Source organism: Herpailurus yagouaroundi, unplaced genomic scaffold (genome assembly GCF_014898765.1).
Source record: "Herpailurus yagouaroundi ecotype Mexico unplaced genomic scaffold, PumYag 140, whole genome shotgun sequence".
In the NCBI taxonomy this organism is placed as follows: domain Eukaryota; kingdom Metazoa; phylum Chordata; class Mammalia; order Carnivora; family Felidae; genus Herpailurus; species Herpailurus yagouaroundi.
The window spans coordinates 79,989,284-80,007,129 of NW_024412395.1; the positions used below are offsets into that span (position 1 = coordinate 79,989,284).

Here is a 17,846-nt window from a genome sequence, read left to right on the forward strand (position 1 = left end):
AGAGGATTTAAAAAGATTCCCTTTTAATCACAGAACTCCTCCATTGGAAAGGGGATTTTGAAAGAAATGAAGAAAACCATCAGAAATGATGTCAGCAGCCTCATGGCCTTTTGTTGACTGGAGTGGAGTTTTATTATTGCATTTCCTTGGAATGACACTGCGCAGGATGTCTGCTGAAGTCATCTATCAGGTTGAAGAGGCACTTGATGAAGACGAGAAGGAAACGATTCTTTTTTTGTGCCGGGACATTGCTGCAGATGTTGTTCCCCTTAATGTCAGGGACCTTCTGGATATTTTAAGTGAGAGAGGAAAGCTGTCTGCCATGGGCTTGGCTGAGCTACTGTACAGAGTGAGGCGGTTTGACTTGCTCAAGCGGATTTTGAAGATGGACAAAAGGGCGGTGGAGACGCACCTGCTCAGGCATCCTCAGCTTGTTTCAGACTATAGGTAATTCATTATCTATTCCCAAGGCTGGACCTGGTGGGAGGGAGTGAAACACATTACTTTCTGTGCCCACAGATTCGACTGCCTTATGATGTTACTTCATTCCTTTGAAGTCTTTGAATTCTTAGAACATGTTCACTTAAAGTAACTGGGTAGAAGATCATAAAGAAAGTGGAAGGGCTGGGTAGTATGTGTTTGCCGAATGGATAGAATGAGAGAGATAAGAACAACTAAGAACTAGTAATTCTTGCCATTCTCTGTCTGTGGGATCTGTTGTGGTCTGTGATGTCAGACTGGCAAATTCCGGTACTGAGAAAGGAAATAACAAGTCTGACAGTGATTTTCCTGACCTTTGTAGAGCTCTGTGTTCCCTCCTGAGTCCCCATTGGTCTTTCCCCGGCTAAGGAGCTTATGAAGTGGACTCCCTTTCTGTGAGTTTCTTTGGGGTCCTTGCCCCTAGAGGCTTGGTAGGGCAGGGGTGCTGAATGAACATTTCATCAATTAAACAGCCATAGGCCCCCTCCAGTTCAGAGAGGGATGGTCACTGGAGTCCCCTTTAGTTGAGGCCATCTGAGTTTGTCCTTCCTCCTGTTAACAAACTACTCTCTTGGAGACTGAGAGGAGCACACAAACCATAAGAAAGGATGCATTTCTGGAGAAAGGAAGATAACTTGTGACCTTAAATTAATGGTTCCTTTTTCTTCAGACCACCAGCCTTTAAGTTATATCAATGGTGTGTATTTGGAGAAGATGTGTATTATTGAGAACTGTATTAAAGAGAGTTGAAAGCAGCTCTGCCCTTGAAAAGTGTCAGAGACCTGAGGTCTGGAGGCCTGTTTCAAGTCCCAGAAATACCAGTTATAGGCCACCTAGGCTGAGCCAGCCACTAACACCAGTTGGGACTTTGTTTTCCTACTTATAAAGCTAAAAATAATAATACCTGATTTCTCAAGTTTGTTGGTGAAGATCAATTATGATAATTTAGTATGTGAAGTACTTTTAAAACTGTGAATCCCTCTACAATCACAAGAGTTTATTATTGGGGTGCCTGAGTGGCTCAGTTGCTTAAGCATCCAACTCTTAGTCTTAGCTCAGGTCTTGATCTCAGGGTCATAAGTTCAAGCCCCATGATGGCCTCCATGCTGGGCACGGAGCCTACTTAAAAACAAACACACAAACAAGTGAAAGAGTTTATTTTTATTGTTGTTGTTGTTCTTGATCATCTTCTACCTCTTCAACCATCATAAAATGTCAATATGTTCTTAAAACTTTTTCAGAGGTGCTGGGTTTCAGTGAATAAATTGGGGCACTCTCTATTTCCTGTCTCTTTACTAATGTGAATGTAGGCAGTTCCTTAGGGCCTCTGGGTGGAAAGGGTGGGTAGAGGGAGGGGATGCTAGATTCATTGATGCATCTGTTCAGTGGGCTTTTTTTGGGGGGGCGGTCAATATATGCCAGGTGTATAGTAAGCATTAGAACAAAATGAAAGAAGCATCTTCTGTCCTCAAGAATTTGAGAGCCTAATTGGGAAAACAGCCCTCTAAAGCAGAGATGACAATGTAAAGGCAATAATGCCAACCACAGGGTATCCTGAGAGCCCAGGTAAACTGTGATGGTGGCTCCAACAGGAGCAGAGGTGACTGAGTCAGGTGAGGCTTTGTAGACAAAAATATCTATGGTCATAATCCCCAGGATCTAGATACCTTTTACCCTTTGAGTTTAGGAGTGGGCCAGGATATCCCAGGAATAAGCTTGCTTTAGAAGCTTGTGACTCAAAGTGTAGGCCCTGGATCTGCAGCATCCTCATCACCTGGAGGCTTGTAAGATGGGGAAGACAGGACGACTTCAAATTCTATTTCTATCTTTCATCTTAGTCATATATGTTCTTCGCTTATTTCATCATAACATCTGGGGGAGCTAGGGGATTCTTTAGGGAAGTTTTTATTCTCTGAGTTGTTTGTAGATCAGTTAGTTGGAAAGAGAGGTACTATCTCTTATTGAAAGTAGGAGAAAGGATGAATTTCCTTTTTGAATTCCCTTAAGATCTCGTCCTAGGGTGGTCTAGGCTTTCTGTTTTATGGGGGTGCATATTCAAATGGGGGCCTGAATTAGTCTTTTAAGCAATTATTGGCATAGCAGAAGCGTAGGCTTTTGGTGTTTTCATTAGGATTAGTATCTGAATTTACTTAAAAAAAATCTTGTCTGGTTGCAGGGTGTTGATGACAGAGATTGGTGAAGATTTGGACAAATCTGATGTGTCCTCATTAATTTTCCTCATGAGGGATCATATGGGCCGAAGCAAGGTAGCCAAGGATAAGGTGAGTATTCTTTTTCTTGGTTCATGTTTCCAAGGGCATATCAGAAGGAGAGGGTTGCTCTGTAGTGTGTGGGAAGAGGGAAGTGGGCACTTGAATATGGAGACCCAAGCTGGGAGTGAAGGTAGGAAGTGAGAAAAGTAAATCTTTTTACTTCAAATTCACTTTCATCTTGCTTTCCCATGGCCATCTATTTTCCCTCAACTAGCTTGAGATCAGTGTGGAGTCATTAGGCTGCATGTGGAGGTGGGGAGGGAGAAGGTACTTATGACTCGTGTATCCAGGGAATGGCAAAATTAGAGATTTGGGATTGGAAACTAGGTAGGAAACAAGATCTCAGGGATATTGCAATTGCTGGAAAAGTATTTAAATTGTCTAGCCTTATGTGGTACTGCTGGCCTAAGGATGGGCCAGGAAAAACTCCGGTCTCTAGAATATGAAAATATGTTCTTAAAGGACCTGCCTTTAAGGACTCTGGTAAATTGTTGCTTGAGAATTTTCTCATGTTCCATAATAATTGTACTTTTGTTTCTGAAATCTATAAATATAGGGTGACTGTATGCCCCCACCATCAAATGCGTCAAATGGGAAGGAAAAGGAAAAAATAGAACTTCTTTTTGGTGTCCTCAAGTCAACTTATTGCCAATCACTTATATCAATTTCATGATGATTATTATTAAAAATAAATAAATATAGCGCCTCAGTAACTAAATGTTAGAGGAAATAAAACCCAAAGCAATGCCTATTTCTGAAATATAGTTCTTTCATAATCTCTGTGGTCTAGGGCAAGTAAGTAGCAATATACCCTAACTTTTTAATTTTGCCTCATACTCCCAGAGTCAGAATGAATTGGAATGTCCAGCAGTGATTAAGATATTTTAGAAATTTCTGGGGTGCCTGGGTGGCTCAGTCAGTAAAGCGTCCGACTTTGGCTCAGGTCATGATCTCATGCTCGTGGGATCTCACTGGGTTCTGTGCTGACAGCTCAGAGCCTGGAGCCTGCTTCAGATTCTGTGTCTCCCTTTCTCTCTGCTCCTCCCCCACTAGCTCTCAGTCTGTCTCTCTAAAAAATAAATAAACATTGAAAAAATTTTACATATTTTAGGAACTTCAAAACTGCATCATGGGGATTTTTCTTTCCCCCAGCTATCTTCTCTCTTCCCTTTTTAGGAAAGCCCTTAGAGTTTTTCAGTATAATACCAGAGTAGCCTTTTGGAACAGAATGAACTCAGGCAGATTTTATTTTTAGGCCTGCTCTCTCACAGTGCTTTTTTGTTGTTGTTGTTTTTGTTAAGTAGGCTCCATGCCCAATGTGGAGCTTGATCTCATAACCCTGAGATCAAGAGTTGTGTGCTTTACTGACTGAGCCAGCCAGCTGCCCCATCTCACAGTACTTCTTGATGACGTAAAATGACTCATGTGTCCCCAACCTAGGTACAGGTTGTCCGCCAAAAGACTTACCACCACCTCTTTCTCTGTAAAATCCAGGAGTGTAATTTGCTTCTGGCCCTGGAGGGACTATGAAACAGAGAGGGCTGGTTTAAGATCACTGCAGATCATGGAATGGGTTCTTCTTCTCACATTTGCTTGCTGTTACAAATCACACATTTAGGGCTTAACAGTCCACCTTACTGACATTTGTTTCTTCTTGGTGGCTCTCTTAGAGTTTCCTAGATCTTGTGATTGAATTGGAGAAGCTAAATCTGATTGCTCCAGATCGATTGGATTTATTAGAAAAATGCTTAAAGAACATCCACAGAATAGACCTGAAGACAAAAGTCCAGAAATACAAGCAGTCTGGTAAGTAGAATTTTGGCCTCTCAGTGGCCCAAGGAAAGTACCCTGGGCATACTAGGTTTGATTGGTAAAGATTCATTTGTTGGATGGGTGGAGGGAACAGAACCTGAGTGTCCACAGCCCCCACTAGCCTGTGGCTCGAGGTCACATCCCCTCTAACTTTCATATCTCAGATCTGCTGACTTTATCACCCACACCCATGATCACAGAGTCTCAGCTCTCTGCAAAATGCTGCTGAGAAGTTCCTAACATCCCGGCCTTCATGAAATAGTCTGCACCCCCATTTTCTGCATAGGTTGGCAGCACAGTGGACACTCAGAGCTTTTGAGGATATGCCAGGCCCTGCTGCACTGCTCCAATGTTTGGCCTGACCACTATCCAATTCTGGGTCTCATCCTGTCACTGGGATCCCATAACTGCCCTGCATGTGTCCTGAGTTTCCAAAACCCCATGGAAAAGGGTGCATTTGCCCCCTTCTTAAAGGTGACCAGTCTCACATTGGCCTTCTTCCTCATGCCACCCTCCCCCATTGTCTTTTAGATTCAGGCTCAGCATGGACTCTGTTGCTCTGTTAGCAGTCCACTGCCACCATAGAGTTACAGCCTAATGGGGATAGCTGAGACCCAGTGATCTACAGATACCCCCCACCCCATGACCAATAAAAAAATCAAGGATGGGTGTAGCATTTTTAGCACATTCTTAATGATAGTGGGAGATATTTTGACCTTAGTAGGGTGGTTAGAAAGTTTAGGATATTTTGAAAGATGATTGACCCTGAACTGAGCCATTGTTGAAAATGCATTTGATAGTAACTTATAAATCTTAACTCCATACCTCTCTCCTGCTTATAGCTCAAGGAGGTGAAACAAGTTATATAAGTGCACTCCAGGCATCTCTCCCAAATTTGAGTCTTAAGGATCCTTCATATAACTTAAGGGTGAGTCTGGAGCACATGTATGGAATTCCAGCATGAAACAGTTTCAGAACTTTGATAAAAATACAGACATTTGCACAGCATGGACTTTATTTAATATCTGAAAAAATGTGATAGTCATGTGCATTTGTTTTTGAAATATGTGTAACTTCTTATGGTCACAAAATTGGCATGTGTTCATTGAGATAATTTGGAAAATATAGAGAAATATAAAAGAAGAGCAATAAATCACTTCTATCCTACTATCTAAAGGTATGTTGGCAAATTTCCTTCTAGTCTTTTTTCTATGCATGTTTGTGTATCTACATATCCAATTGAACATTTTTTTTCATAGTTCATTTGTTCTTTAGAAAATTCAGGTTTTTATTTATTTATTTATTTATTTATTTTTGAGAGAAAGAGTGCATATACATGGGGTAGGGGCAGAGAGAGAGGGAGACAGAAAATCCCAAGCAGGCTCCTTGCTGTCACTGCAGAGCTGGATGCAGGACTTGATCTCACAAACTTGAGATCATGACCTGAGCCGAAATCAAGAATTGGACACTTCGCTGACTGAGCCACCCAGGCGTCCCTAGAAGATTTAGCTTTTTAAATATAAATAGATAGTGCATCCTCATGGACAAAAATTTCGAAGTATACTAAAAGAATTTTTTAAAGTATGTTTTCTCTTACTCCACTTCCTTTCCCCAGAGGCAGCTGTTGTTAACCATTTTCTTCTATACACATTCAGAGACAGTCTATACACATACCATATCTCATTTTTGGTTTTTCCTTTCTGTGCAAATGGTAGAACACTATGCCCATTGAGCTGAGAATTCTTGGAAATTGTTCCATATGAATCATATGTGACAACCTCTATTTTGTCATTGCTTTTAATGGGTGCATATGGTTCTACTTTCTGGAACTTTAATATCTGAAAAAATGTGATAGTCATGTGCATTTGTTTTTGAAATATGTGTAACTTCTTATGGTCACAAAATTGGCATGTGTTCATTGAGATAATTTGGAAAGTATAGAGAAATATAAAAGAAGAGCAATAAATCACTTCTATCCTACGATTAATCCTGGGTATATTACAATGTGTATAGCCCTTTCTTGTGTGTATTTAGATTGTTTCCAGTCTTTTTTTTTAATACAGTGATTCAAAATAAATATACTTGTATTTACCTCTCTGTGCATTTGCTTGTTATTGGGCGTATTTAATGATTTCAACAAAAGTGTTTTTGTTATTGAGTGATAATTGAGTAATTGAGTTGTGACCCTAAATATCACATAGTCACTTCTGGTTGTTGTTTTAGTAAATGGTGCAAGGTATTATCAGAATTCTTGTTGGTTAATTTTTTATCTTGAAGAGTTAATCCTAGTATATGTGGAATTTGTAGTCAGGCCTCAGGCCACAGTGCAATTTCATGATTAAATTATAAACACTTTAAAAGCATCTGAAGAAAACATTAACTACCCTGTAATATAGTTTCATGAAAAATGTGAGATGTGAGGATATCTCTGAGCAATAGAATTTCAGAGCTAAAATGAGTATTAAGGATTATACTGTTCACCCCCTCATTGAACAAATAAGGAAATTTAGGCCTAAAGTGCATTAAGTGATTGCCCACCTCTACCTATCACCAGAACTGGGCCCAGTCCATGTTCCTTCCTCTGTGACATGGCATATTTAATAAACTATATACCAGTCATGACATAGCTTAAATATATCTGTCACTTTTTTTTCAAGAATAAAATATACTTTCTTTTGTCCTTCTGAATCTCTATGATACCAAATTATGAAACCAAATTGATTTAGGATTCACATCCAGATTTTCTGAGTATTCTCTGCTATTATATATCTAATATAAATTATACTGTCACTCTTAGTTAAAACCTTGCCATATTTTTACTATTGTCTTTCTATTTTGTTGATGAGAATAACTGTATTTACTGTATATGTAAATAGACATTTAATTTTCTGTCATTTAATTTTCTGTATATCTGTGACCCTGATCATTCATTTAGTAAACAGACCCTGTGGCATATGGATTCAGCATATTTCTCATAAAATTAGGAGGTAAATACCTGGATGTTAACTCATACAAGAGTGCAAAGTGCTTTAAAAATCATAGTGACACTAAATGACACATGATACCAACATTTTATAGAATAAAAAAGTTGTGTCACTCTGCAATATGATGCTTTTTAAATCCAGCTTTGTTTTGATGTTGTATCTCCTTAATAGCTATGTAAATGTGAATGCACATCCATGTGGGGTTCCAAATTCTATGTAGTATTATCAGCCTCTGGCTAAGTCTCTTATTATTAGTGATAAAAGCAACTTACATGTTTTTCTTTAATTTAGACACACAGACTTAGCTACAGACACAGCTTAATGAATAGTATACTTCTCTCTTTTGGCTAGGATAGCTTCAGAGGAGAACTGTCATTTGAAAGCTGAACCTATCAGATGGTTGGGAGTATGTGGTATATGTACCTTACAAAGGACCTGTCATCTGAGAAGAGAAAGGGTCGGTTCAATCTTTCATTCTCTGATTAATTTCATTCTAGCCCTCAGAATTGGTAGTTGATTTTTTTTTTTTTTTGGTAGCTGACTTTTAAGAACCAAGCCCACATGTGACTTCTGTGTAGCTAAGCATTATAGAAACACAGTAACTAGACATTTATTAAGCTCTTCCTTAAGCTAGCACTGTGCTAAATGCTTGTGTACATTTAGTCTTCACAAAAATGTATAAGGTGGCTATTGCTATTATCCTCATTTGAAGATAAAGAAACAGACATAGGTAAAATAACTTGCTCAAGCTTACATAGCTAGTAAGTGACAGAATCAGGATTCATAGCCAGGTTTGTCTGGGCTAGAACTCCCACTATTTTTTTTTTTTTTTTTTTTGAGTATCGTTGCCACAAACTGTTACATTAGTTTCAGGTATACAGCATAGTGATTTGACAAGTTTATACATTATGTTATATTGTTATGTTTACCACAAGTGTAGCTATCTTCTGTCACCATACAAGCTAATATCATTGATTATATTTCTTAGGCTGTGACTTATTCACTCCATAACTGGAAGCCGTCACCCATTTGGCCCATCCTCCCACCCCTCTCTCCTCTGGCAACCATCAGTTTGTCCTCTCTATTTATAGGTCTGATTCTGCTTTTTGTTTGTTTATTCATATTTTTAAATTTTTTAAATTTATTTTTATTTTAGAGAGAGAGTGTGAGCGGGGGAGAGGAGCAGAGGGAGAGAGAGAAAGAGACTCTTAAGCAGGGTCCGCACTGAGTGCAGAGCCTGATGTGGGGCTTGATTCCATGATTCTGGGATCATGACCTGAGCTGAAATCAAGAGTCGGATGCTCAATTGACTGAGCCACCCAGGTGTCCCCATATATATATATTTTTAAGATTCCACATATGAGTGGTATTTGTCTTTCTCAGTCTGACTTACTCCACTTAGCATGATACCTTCTACGTCAATCCATGTTGTTAAAAATGGCACAATCTCATCCTTTTTTGTGCCTGTGTAATATTCCATTTTATACATATACCATATCTTTTTTTATCCATATCAGTTCTTTATCAATACATACTTAGGTTGCTTCTATATCTTGGCTTTTTAAAATAATGCTGTAGTAAACATAGGGGTACATATATATTTTTGAATTAATATTTTCGTATTCTTTGGGTAAATACCCAGTAGTGGAACTACCAGAATATGTAGTATTTCTATTTTTCATTTTTTGAGGAACCTCCTCCATACTGTTTTCCTCAGTGGCTGAACAAATTTACATTCCCACCAACAGTGCATGAGGGTTCCTTTTTCTCCACATCCTCACCAGTACTTTAGAACTCTCATTCTTTCTTTCTTTTTTTTTTTTTAAGTTTTTAAAATTTATTTTTGACAGAGAGAGTGAGTGTGAGCTGGGGAGGGGCAGAGAGAGAGGGAGATACAGAATCTGAAGCAGGCTCCAGGCTCCAGCTGTCAGCACAGAGCCCGACGCGGGGCTTGAGCTCACAAACCGTGAGATTCATGACCTGGGCTGAAGTTGGACGCTTAACCGACTGAGCCCCCCAGGCACCCCTAGAACTCTCATCCTTAACCATACCGTACATTGCCTCTGTGTTAAAGGATCAGGTAGAATGTCGATCTGATGTTCCAACAGCTTGTTCTAACTTGGAGCTATTATAGCAACTCTACAATACTGTAACATCTGACTTCATTGAGCTGTTTTGGAATATTCTAATAAGCTAATTTAGCATATTTACATGTTCATTGTATTTTTACTTTTTAAAAAGAAGAGTTGCCTTGTTCTTTGGCTATAGAAATGGGACTTACAGAGTTAACCGCTCTTGCTATTCTCCTTTAGATAATTTAACTGTGAATGTGATACTTTAATTTTTTTCCTGGGTAAGAATTCTATTGAGATATTTAAAGAGGTGTGATATAAAGTGCCTCTGAAAAAACTAACAGGGGGTATGACCTTATTCTTTATATTTGAAGCTCCAGAATGGGAGAAGTAATGAACAAAGACTCAATGTGGGACAACCTGATACTCAGAGTAAGGCCAATTTTTCTTTCTTTCTTTTCTTGTAATGTTTATTCACTTTTGAGAGAGAGGGAGAGCGGGTATGTGAGCAGGGGAGGGTGAGAGAGAGACACACACAGAATCCGAAGCAGGCTCCAGGCTCTGAGTTGTCAGCACAGAGCCTGATGCTGGGCTGAAACCCTCAAGCCGTGAGATCATGACCTGAGCTGAAGTCGGATGCTTAACTGACTGAGCCACCCAGGTGCCCCTACATTCATTCTTTATAAATGCTTGATAATTCAAGTAAAAATCATTGCATTTTTGGAGTTTCCCATTTCCTTTATCTACCTATTCTGATTAAGTTCTCAAAATAAATAGCAGTTAAGTTCTTAAAATGTAGTCCTTGGCATTTCTAATTATGTAATGAATTAGCTTATTTGAACTTAAATGCCTCTTACTCAGTTTCATCATCTTGGCGATGTTTTTAAGAAGTTTCAGGTTTTATACCTGAAATGGAACTATAATCAGGCTATGTGAAACATTAACCTAGCCATGATAATAAATTGAGTTAAATTGAATATCTAGCAGCAGGAAGAAGAAAGGTTACTAGGATCTTGTTTTATAGCTTATTTAATACATCTAGATACTCTACAGATGACATATCTGTACTCCTAAAAAGAAGGAAAAAATACAATAAAAAACTAGGCATTTCAACCCATACGATTTCTCTCTTCTCTCTTAAAACATCAGCACTTGATCCTATAACATCATTTAAAAAATGTATTTCTTTTGCTTGTCTTGAGTCCTCCTTCAAGTGAAGGCTGAGACTTGGTCTCACACTGCATTGTAGATGATTGTGTTTCAGAACTCAAGGAGGCAGGGGATTGATAGGCAGGTAAGGAGGGCTCAGTCTTCCCTGGGGGGCTTGGAGTTTGTCCTGGGTGCAGTGCTGAGAGCCGATGGAAGCCTTCTTTATGTGGCAGGCCCTTTGCCAAAATCTTATGACTCAGCCTACATGCTGTCTGCCTGCACCTAGAAACTGAGAAGGATTTCTCCCAGATTCGCCAGATGGCATAGCTCATGCCTGTCACTCCTCACCTAGTATTCTGCTCTCCAGCAAAAGCTATTGAGAAGTGAATTTATTCCTGAAGTGACAGCATGTTTCTCAAAACACTGACGAGGTGGTGAGAATTTGCATTTTGAAAGCTGTTTAAAAGGAAAATAGGAGAGCTGGCAGATTTGGATAGGAATGAAGAACAATCAGTGTTCTTTCCACAGCACACCCTGACGGCAGGTTTATCCTTCACTGTAATTATACAGGAGAGATAAGTGAGGCACCTAACACCTCTGGTGATTCTTAGGAGAGCTAGGTACCTGCTTTCACCTGGATGCTTTATTTGCTAATAAAAGAAAAAGTCTTCATATTAATTTTGACTTCCAAATAGATTTCAATTGGATGATGATGATGATCACTGTAATTTATTAAGCTCTTACTAAATGCCTTACACTGAGATACGCATATTAAAATAAGTTATTTTGTGTTTTTTATTCTGTTAATCCATGATTGCTTAAATGTAAAATGATAAAGAGAAATTTCCTTTTAATCCCAAGTATCAGATAACCACTGTTAATATTTGATTTATATACCGCTGGACTGTTATTTTTAAGCATATCTATGTGTAAGGATATGCACACAAATACATATATTTAAGTATGTTGGATTAATAATATTCATATTGTAAAATAACCCATTTCACTTACTATGTCTTATCTATCTTTTCATGTCAAATACAAAAAGATCTTTCTTATCCTTTTTAACATGTATAGTATCCATTATATGTATCATGATTAATTTAGCCAGTTTCATTTTTAAGTATTTTTCTAGTTTGAGGCCATTATAAAAATTTTTTTTTACTGTTTATTTATTTTTGGAAGGAAGAGAGAGAGACAGAGTGTGAGTAGGGGAGGGGCAGAGAGAGAGGGAGACACAGAATCTGAAGCAGGCTCCAGGCTCTGAGCTGTCAGCACAAAGCCCAACACAGGGCTCGAACTCATGAACTGCAAGATCATGACCTGAGCTGAAGTCAGATGCTTAACCAACTAAGCCACCCAGGTGCCCCAGTTTGAGGCCATTATAAACAGTTATTCAGTACATATTCTTGCATACTTGCTCTATTATTTCCTTAGGATAAACTTCTAGAAGCAAAATGTTGTTTTAAAGGATATCACCAGTTGTTCTTTAAACAGATTGTTTTTTTTTTAAGATTTTATTTTGTTTTAAGTATTCTCTACACCTGACGTGGGCCTTGAACTTACAACCCTGAAATCAAGAGTCACACACTCCACTGACTGAGCCAACCAGATGCCCCTTAAAACACTGTTTCAACTTACACACTTGAAAGGCCTCATTTCCCTCAAACCTTAAAAATACTGGCATTTTCTTTGCTTGTCTTTGCCATTCTCATTTTTGCAACAGTCTTCTAAGGTAGATGTTGGTATGTTCACCTTAGGGATTTAAAACCAAAACAAAAGAGCCTGAGACTTCAGCAGTAAACTTGCCTAAGATCACAGAACTCATCAGTGATGGTGCTAGGGTTTGAGCTAGCCCTTTATGGCTTCAAAACTGGTGGTTTCTCCACTTATCTGGGCTAATAAAGTCATTTTTACCTAATGATATTGACTTTAGGCTCATCTACATTTGCTAGGCTCACTGTCCTTATCTTGCAACTGCCATTTTATTTTATGATCTCTCAATATCACTGGACTAAGAAAACATGGCCATCTGTTGTACAAGTGGCTAATACAAGTACATTTTCCCTTCTCTGCAGTCTCTAAGGCTGTCCCCCTCTAGGCCTTATCCACCTTGTCCACATGGAAAAAAGCTACTGATATTGCTAGGTGGTGAGGTTATTGGATTCTCCCTATCAGTTTAAAAACTCATCAGTCACCTGGTCCTCGCCTGGAGAAAGGCAAGGGAGAGCCTTTTTTCCCCCTTTGCTATTTAAGCAGTTTTTCTATATAACCCCTGCCTGGCATGCAGACTTGTGTTTTCTTTTTTTTCTTTTTAATTTTTTTTAACGTTTATTTATTTTTTTGGGACAGAGAGAGACAGAGCATGAACGGGGGAGGGGCAGAGAGAGGGAGACACAGAATCAGAAACAGGCTCCAGGCTCTGAGCCATCAGCCCAGAGCCCGACGCGGGGCTCGAACTCCCGGACCGCGAGATCGTGACCTGGCTGAAGTCGGACGCTTAACCGACTGCGCCACCCAGGCGCCCCCAGACTTGTGTTTTCTTATCAGTTAGGTTCTTCAGTGTGAGGCTGAAACCTTGGGGCCAAGTAGAGCTGAAGAAAGAAGACACAGTAAGGGGAAGAAAATAGGGGAAGAGGACAGCTGAGATATAAAGAAACCCAGTCAGCATGGGAGTGTGGTTAGTTCTCCTTCAGCTTTGTAAATGGTTTCTCTCTCTCAGCCGCCCCCCCGCCCCCCCCAGGAGAATCAGTGAAGACATCCATTCAGGAATCAGGAACATCTCTACCTCAGGTATGGAATAAATGATCTAATTTGGTATTGTATTGTTTGCACAGTATCTGTGGGGAACACTGGCTTCATTAAAATATCTATTAAGAATTCTCTGTGACAAGAATAGGATGCTGACAGTGTGAGAGTGCCTTTTTCTTGAGAGATCTCCTAAGGGGGAACCTTGGATAGAGCAAAGAAGTTGTTGTGGAAGTGGATTGCATTAGTGAACTCTGGAATGCAGGGAAATTCCAAAGTAGCACTTCTCTTCCCAGCTGAGTGATTGGTGAATATATAAGTAAGCAATGACACTGAACCTTGACTTGCTCTGGCTTTTTTTTTTTTTTTTTTTTTTTAAAGGCTGAAAACTTTTCACCATAAGGAGGCAATAGAAGTAGAAGGCTTCCTTTTTTACTGGTTTGGAAAGATATCACTTGTATAACCTTACGTTACTGTGGAAACAGATCCATCCTTTCAGCTTTAAATTGTCTTTATCCTGTGGCTCTAAGACGTGTGTAAAGGGACTGTAATTTTCATTAAAATTAAATAAAAACTGAAACAGCTTGTCTTAAACATATTGCCCAAACAGAGGAAAAATATGAAATTAATGGGAAATGTCAGCTGTGGTGACTTCAGGCTGTATCTATTGAATGGCTCACCTGGCAACAGGAAGTTTGAGGAAATCCAAAAGAAAATATGGTTTATGGGCGGGACCTATAGGAAGCAGAGCAATGTCTAGCGTTTTCAACAATTGCTGTTTTCCTTTCCAGCACATACAAGAGAGATATAGGATGCAGAGCAAGCCCCTGGGAATCTGCCTGATAATTGACTGCATTGGCAATGATACAGGTAGGTATGCATGCTGCAGATTAACTGATTACCACAGTGAGGTCATGGCCCAGAAAAGCTGTATCCATCAGTGATCATCACAAGCTGTTATAACAAACCACTGCCAAAATCTGTGGTTTCACATAGCAAGGGAAACTTTCTCACTCATGGCACAGCCTAGTATGAATTGGGCTGGAGCCAGCTTTGTTCCATGTGTCATTCAGTGGCTTCATCATCTGAAGCCTTGGGGTTTTCCACAGGATCCTCTGTATCTGGCTGGTGGATTGTGGGAAATCAAATAGCTATGTTCTGGTTAAGGAGATTATAGGGAATGCATTATACTGCTTTCTGCTGCTGAAAACAGCTGAACAGTATCTAATTAATGCATATTTAGGGATTGGGTCCTGCCTGTGCTCATGAATTCCTTAGACCATGTTATCTATGGAATATCTTATCTTGTTCTCCACCCTGCTTTCAGCATCTGCTCTTTTGTAGTCTTAGGAGCACCTTGTTTTTTTGCATGCTTTCTATATGTTCTCGCTGGCAGTAGCCGCTGACATATTGCACAGTGTTTTCCCTATAATGTAGGCCCAATAAATACAGGAGCTTGAGAGCAGCTCGGGGAGACTTCTCTTAGCCTCCCTTTCACCTGTCTTGACTTGTGGCGTCTTGAGTAATCCTTTCTGCCGTCCTTGGCTTTGCTGGACAAAACTGAAAGCTGAACCCACAATTGGTGACCCCGATGTGATAAGCTGAACCCACAACTGGGGACCCTGACATGATCCCACAGTGGATGAATGAAATTCGTGGAAGATCTCACAAGAGATTTTAGGGGCCAGTCCTGAGAAAGTGAAATGCATCATTTCCATCCACATTCCATTGGTCAAATGCACTCATGTGGCCCCACTTAACTGCAGTGGATAAGGAACTCAGTCTGGCTGCATGCCAGGAGGAAACTGGAAGGAGATCTGGGGAGCACATAGCATTGTCTCTGGCACAAAGGTGTAATTGGTGAAAGTTGGTGAGCTTCAGTCTGGTTTTTTCATGCTGGATGCTGTGGCAGAGAGGAGGCTGGGGATCCAGAGTGGGGTTTAAAATGGAAGGCTTGCTGGCTTCAGTGTTAGCAGATACCCCATCATTTCATATAGATAGACTATGAAAGCTCTTCTGGGGGACATTAAAAATGTCATAATGTGTGTTCACTTAGAGGCAGTGTGTCACTTGATTCTGTCACCCTGTACTTTGGTTGTTGGCCTGAGTCTGTACTACTTGTGTGTTCCTTGTTGTTCAATCTGAATTGATTCTCTTGCTCAATTGTTGCTGGATGTCTTACTCAAACTGAATCAATCACTGGTGGTGCATCAAAGAATGTAAGAAGAATCTCATTGCGAAACAATGTGCTTAATTATTTACCTCTTCCTTAGTTGATCATTACATTCCCACAGTTTTCCTGCTTTTCAAAATTCTTAGAATGAGTCAGACCTGTCTTTCAGGCTCACTTAAATGATACCAGGGTGAGTTTTATAGAAAGAGACTCTAAGAGAAGGTCAAATCATCAAATATTAGCTTGAATTTCCCAGAATTTTAAGATATGATCTCATTTTCTCATGTTCTATTTTTGGTTTAATGTGAGAAATACCATCTCCTCAGCTATAGATGCGTGTCCTTTCCTTTTTAGCCATTAGTATCCATATAAGAATGAGAAAATATTTTCTCAATGAGTAACTTCCTGCTTTAAAAGAGTAATCATCTTCTACTTTCTATTATAGTCAGTTCTGTTTCATTCATTGGCAGAAAGTTCCCAACTGCACGATGTATGTTTGTTGTATGAAGATAATCATAAAGCTATGACCTGCTATGAATTGGTGGCTAAAAGCCAGTGTCTATTTGCTTCCCTTGCTGAGTTATGGGCCTCTTGTGGGCAGGGACTGAATGTATATTTATGTTTTCCTGCATTATAGGAGCATGGTCAGAGTTGGGCCCTGGAATATGACTGCATGGGTTTGAATCGTGGCTCTGCCATGTCCTAAATTATAACCTTGGGCAATTTTCCTAGACTCTCCATGCCTCAGTTTCCCTTCTATAAAATGGATTAGTAACAGGACCTCTCTCTTGGGGAAGTTGGGAGAAGTGAGTGAGTTCATACTTGTCAAGAGCTTAGAGCAGTGCCTGGCACCCTGTGAGCATATACTAAATGCTAGCTAACCTTGTTTTTTCATTTTGTTTGTTTCATTTTTGTTGCAAACCACTAAGCTAGAACTTTCTGTGGCTTTGTACATGGAGTCTGAGCCCAGACAAATGAGGAAACAGAGGACTGGGGGTCTGACACCTGCACTGGGGCTCAGGGACGAGTGGGGCAGGTTCCCATAGGCTGGGGCTAACTGGAATGGAGGGGAAATACCCAGGTGGGCAGTCCACTCCCACTAGTTATCAGTATGAATGGGCTTGACAGAGACAGAGAGTCTGAGTACAAAGGTTGGGGCCAGGGAGGGTAGGGGGTGGCAAGACCATAGGAGAGAAAGATGGGAGTGAGGATAACATTGGAGGTGGCTCCTGGGACAGTATCTCTGGCCTGAGGCATGTGCAGGTATTGACATAGGTGTGTTTGAACATTTGCTCCCTTGACTGAAGCTCTCCCTGCTTCTGGGGACAAAGCAAATAACTGATCTTGAGGCTACTAATACAAGCCCCTGGTGGCCGGGTGACCAGTTGATAGTTGAGAAACAGGACACTTTTTACTCCCATGTGTGGTGGCTTTTATCATCTGAAGGGTCCTGAATCCATTTATATACCAGCACCAGCAGAGACTCAGAATAGCAGGAGAGTATCAATTGACTTGAAGTGGAAGGCAGTCTCCTCTCTCACACCCTCTCTCTAGGGCTCCAGCTCCTCGTTTTCCAATTCTCTCCTGGCACTTGTTCACTGAGGCCTGTTGGCCTGAAATCCTGCTTCAGTTGACAGTAATCCTAAATCCATGCAGCACACTTCATTTCTTCATCTCCATCTTGGCAGCATGGGAGGGGGGTGCTTCATCTGGAGAGATTAGGTGAGGTTTCCTTTGTCTCTTGCCTAGTTAACTTAATCATTTGGTTAATGTTGATTATTTGGGAGGAGTGCAGGAGTCTGGGAATAGACATTATTGCCAATTGAAACAAGGGCTCCGAGAGAAACTAACAGTGATATTGTGAGACTAACAGGGGTGGTGATGATGAGAGTGTAAGGTTTATTAAAAATCTGCTCTGTGCCAGGTATTTTGCTAATTCTCACTCAATCTTCATAAATAATACTGTAAGATGGGTACTATTATCCCCATTTTCAAGGTGAGCAAACAGAACACAGTGAACTGCCTTCCTTAACTCCCTAGTAACTGATAGTGCTGACATTTGAAAGCTTTACTCCAAAGCCTCTGATTTTAGCTACTTTGTTATAATGTAAGTTTCGTGAGGGTGGGGAGTTTGTCCATCTCTTTTACTACGTGT

General features: G+C 40.1%; 1 protein-coding gene across 10 annotated transcripts in view; it reads left to right on the forward strand.

The window, feature by feature from the left end:
* CFLAR (CASP8 and FADD like apoptosis regulator) overlaps positions 1-17,846 on the forward strand; it is a 74,189-nt gene that overhangs the window by 43,636 nt on the left and 12,707 nt on the right. For 6 of the 10 annotated variants that reach the window (XM_040475828.1, XM_040475826.1, XM_040475832.1 and 3 more), the window contains 7 exons: positions 34-447; positions 2,657-2,762; positions 4,424-4,559; positions 5,408-5,493; positions 9,996-10,053; positions 13,514-13,563; positions 14,310-14,388. In XM_040475828.1, the coding sequence (XP_040331762.1) occupies positions 86-447; positions 2,657-2,762; positions 4,424-4,559; positions 5,408-5,493; positions 9,996-10,053; positions 13,514-13,563; positions 14,310-14,388 (877 nt within the window). In that variant the 5' untranslated portion in view covers positions 34-85. Of the gene's footprint in view, positions 1-33; positions 448-2,656; positions 2,763-4,423; positions 4,560-5,407; positions 5,494-7,946; positions 8,007-9,995; positions 10,054-13,513; positions 13,564-14,309; positions 14,389-17,846 lie in introns of those variants that run through there. The other 4 variants (XM_040475834.1, XM_040475833.1, XM_040475836.1 and 1 more) reach the window with 4 other exon arrangements.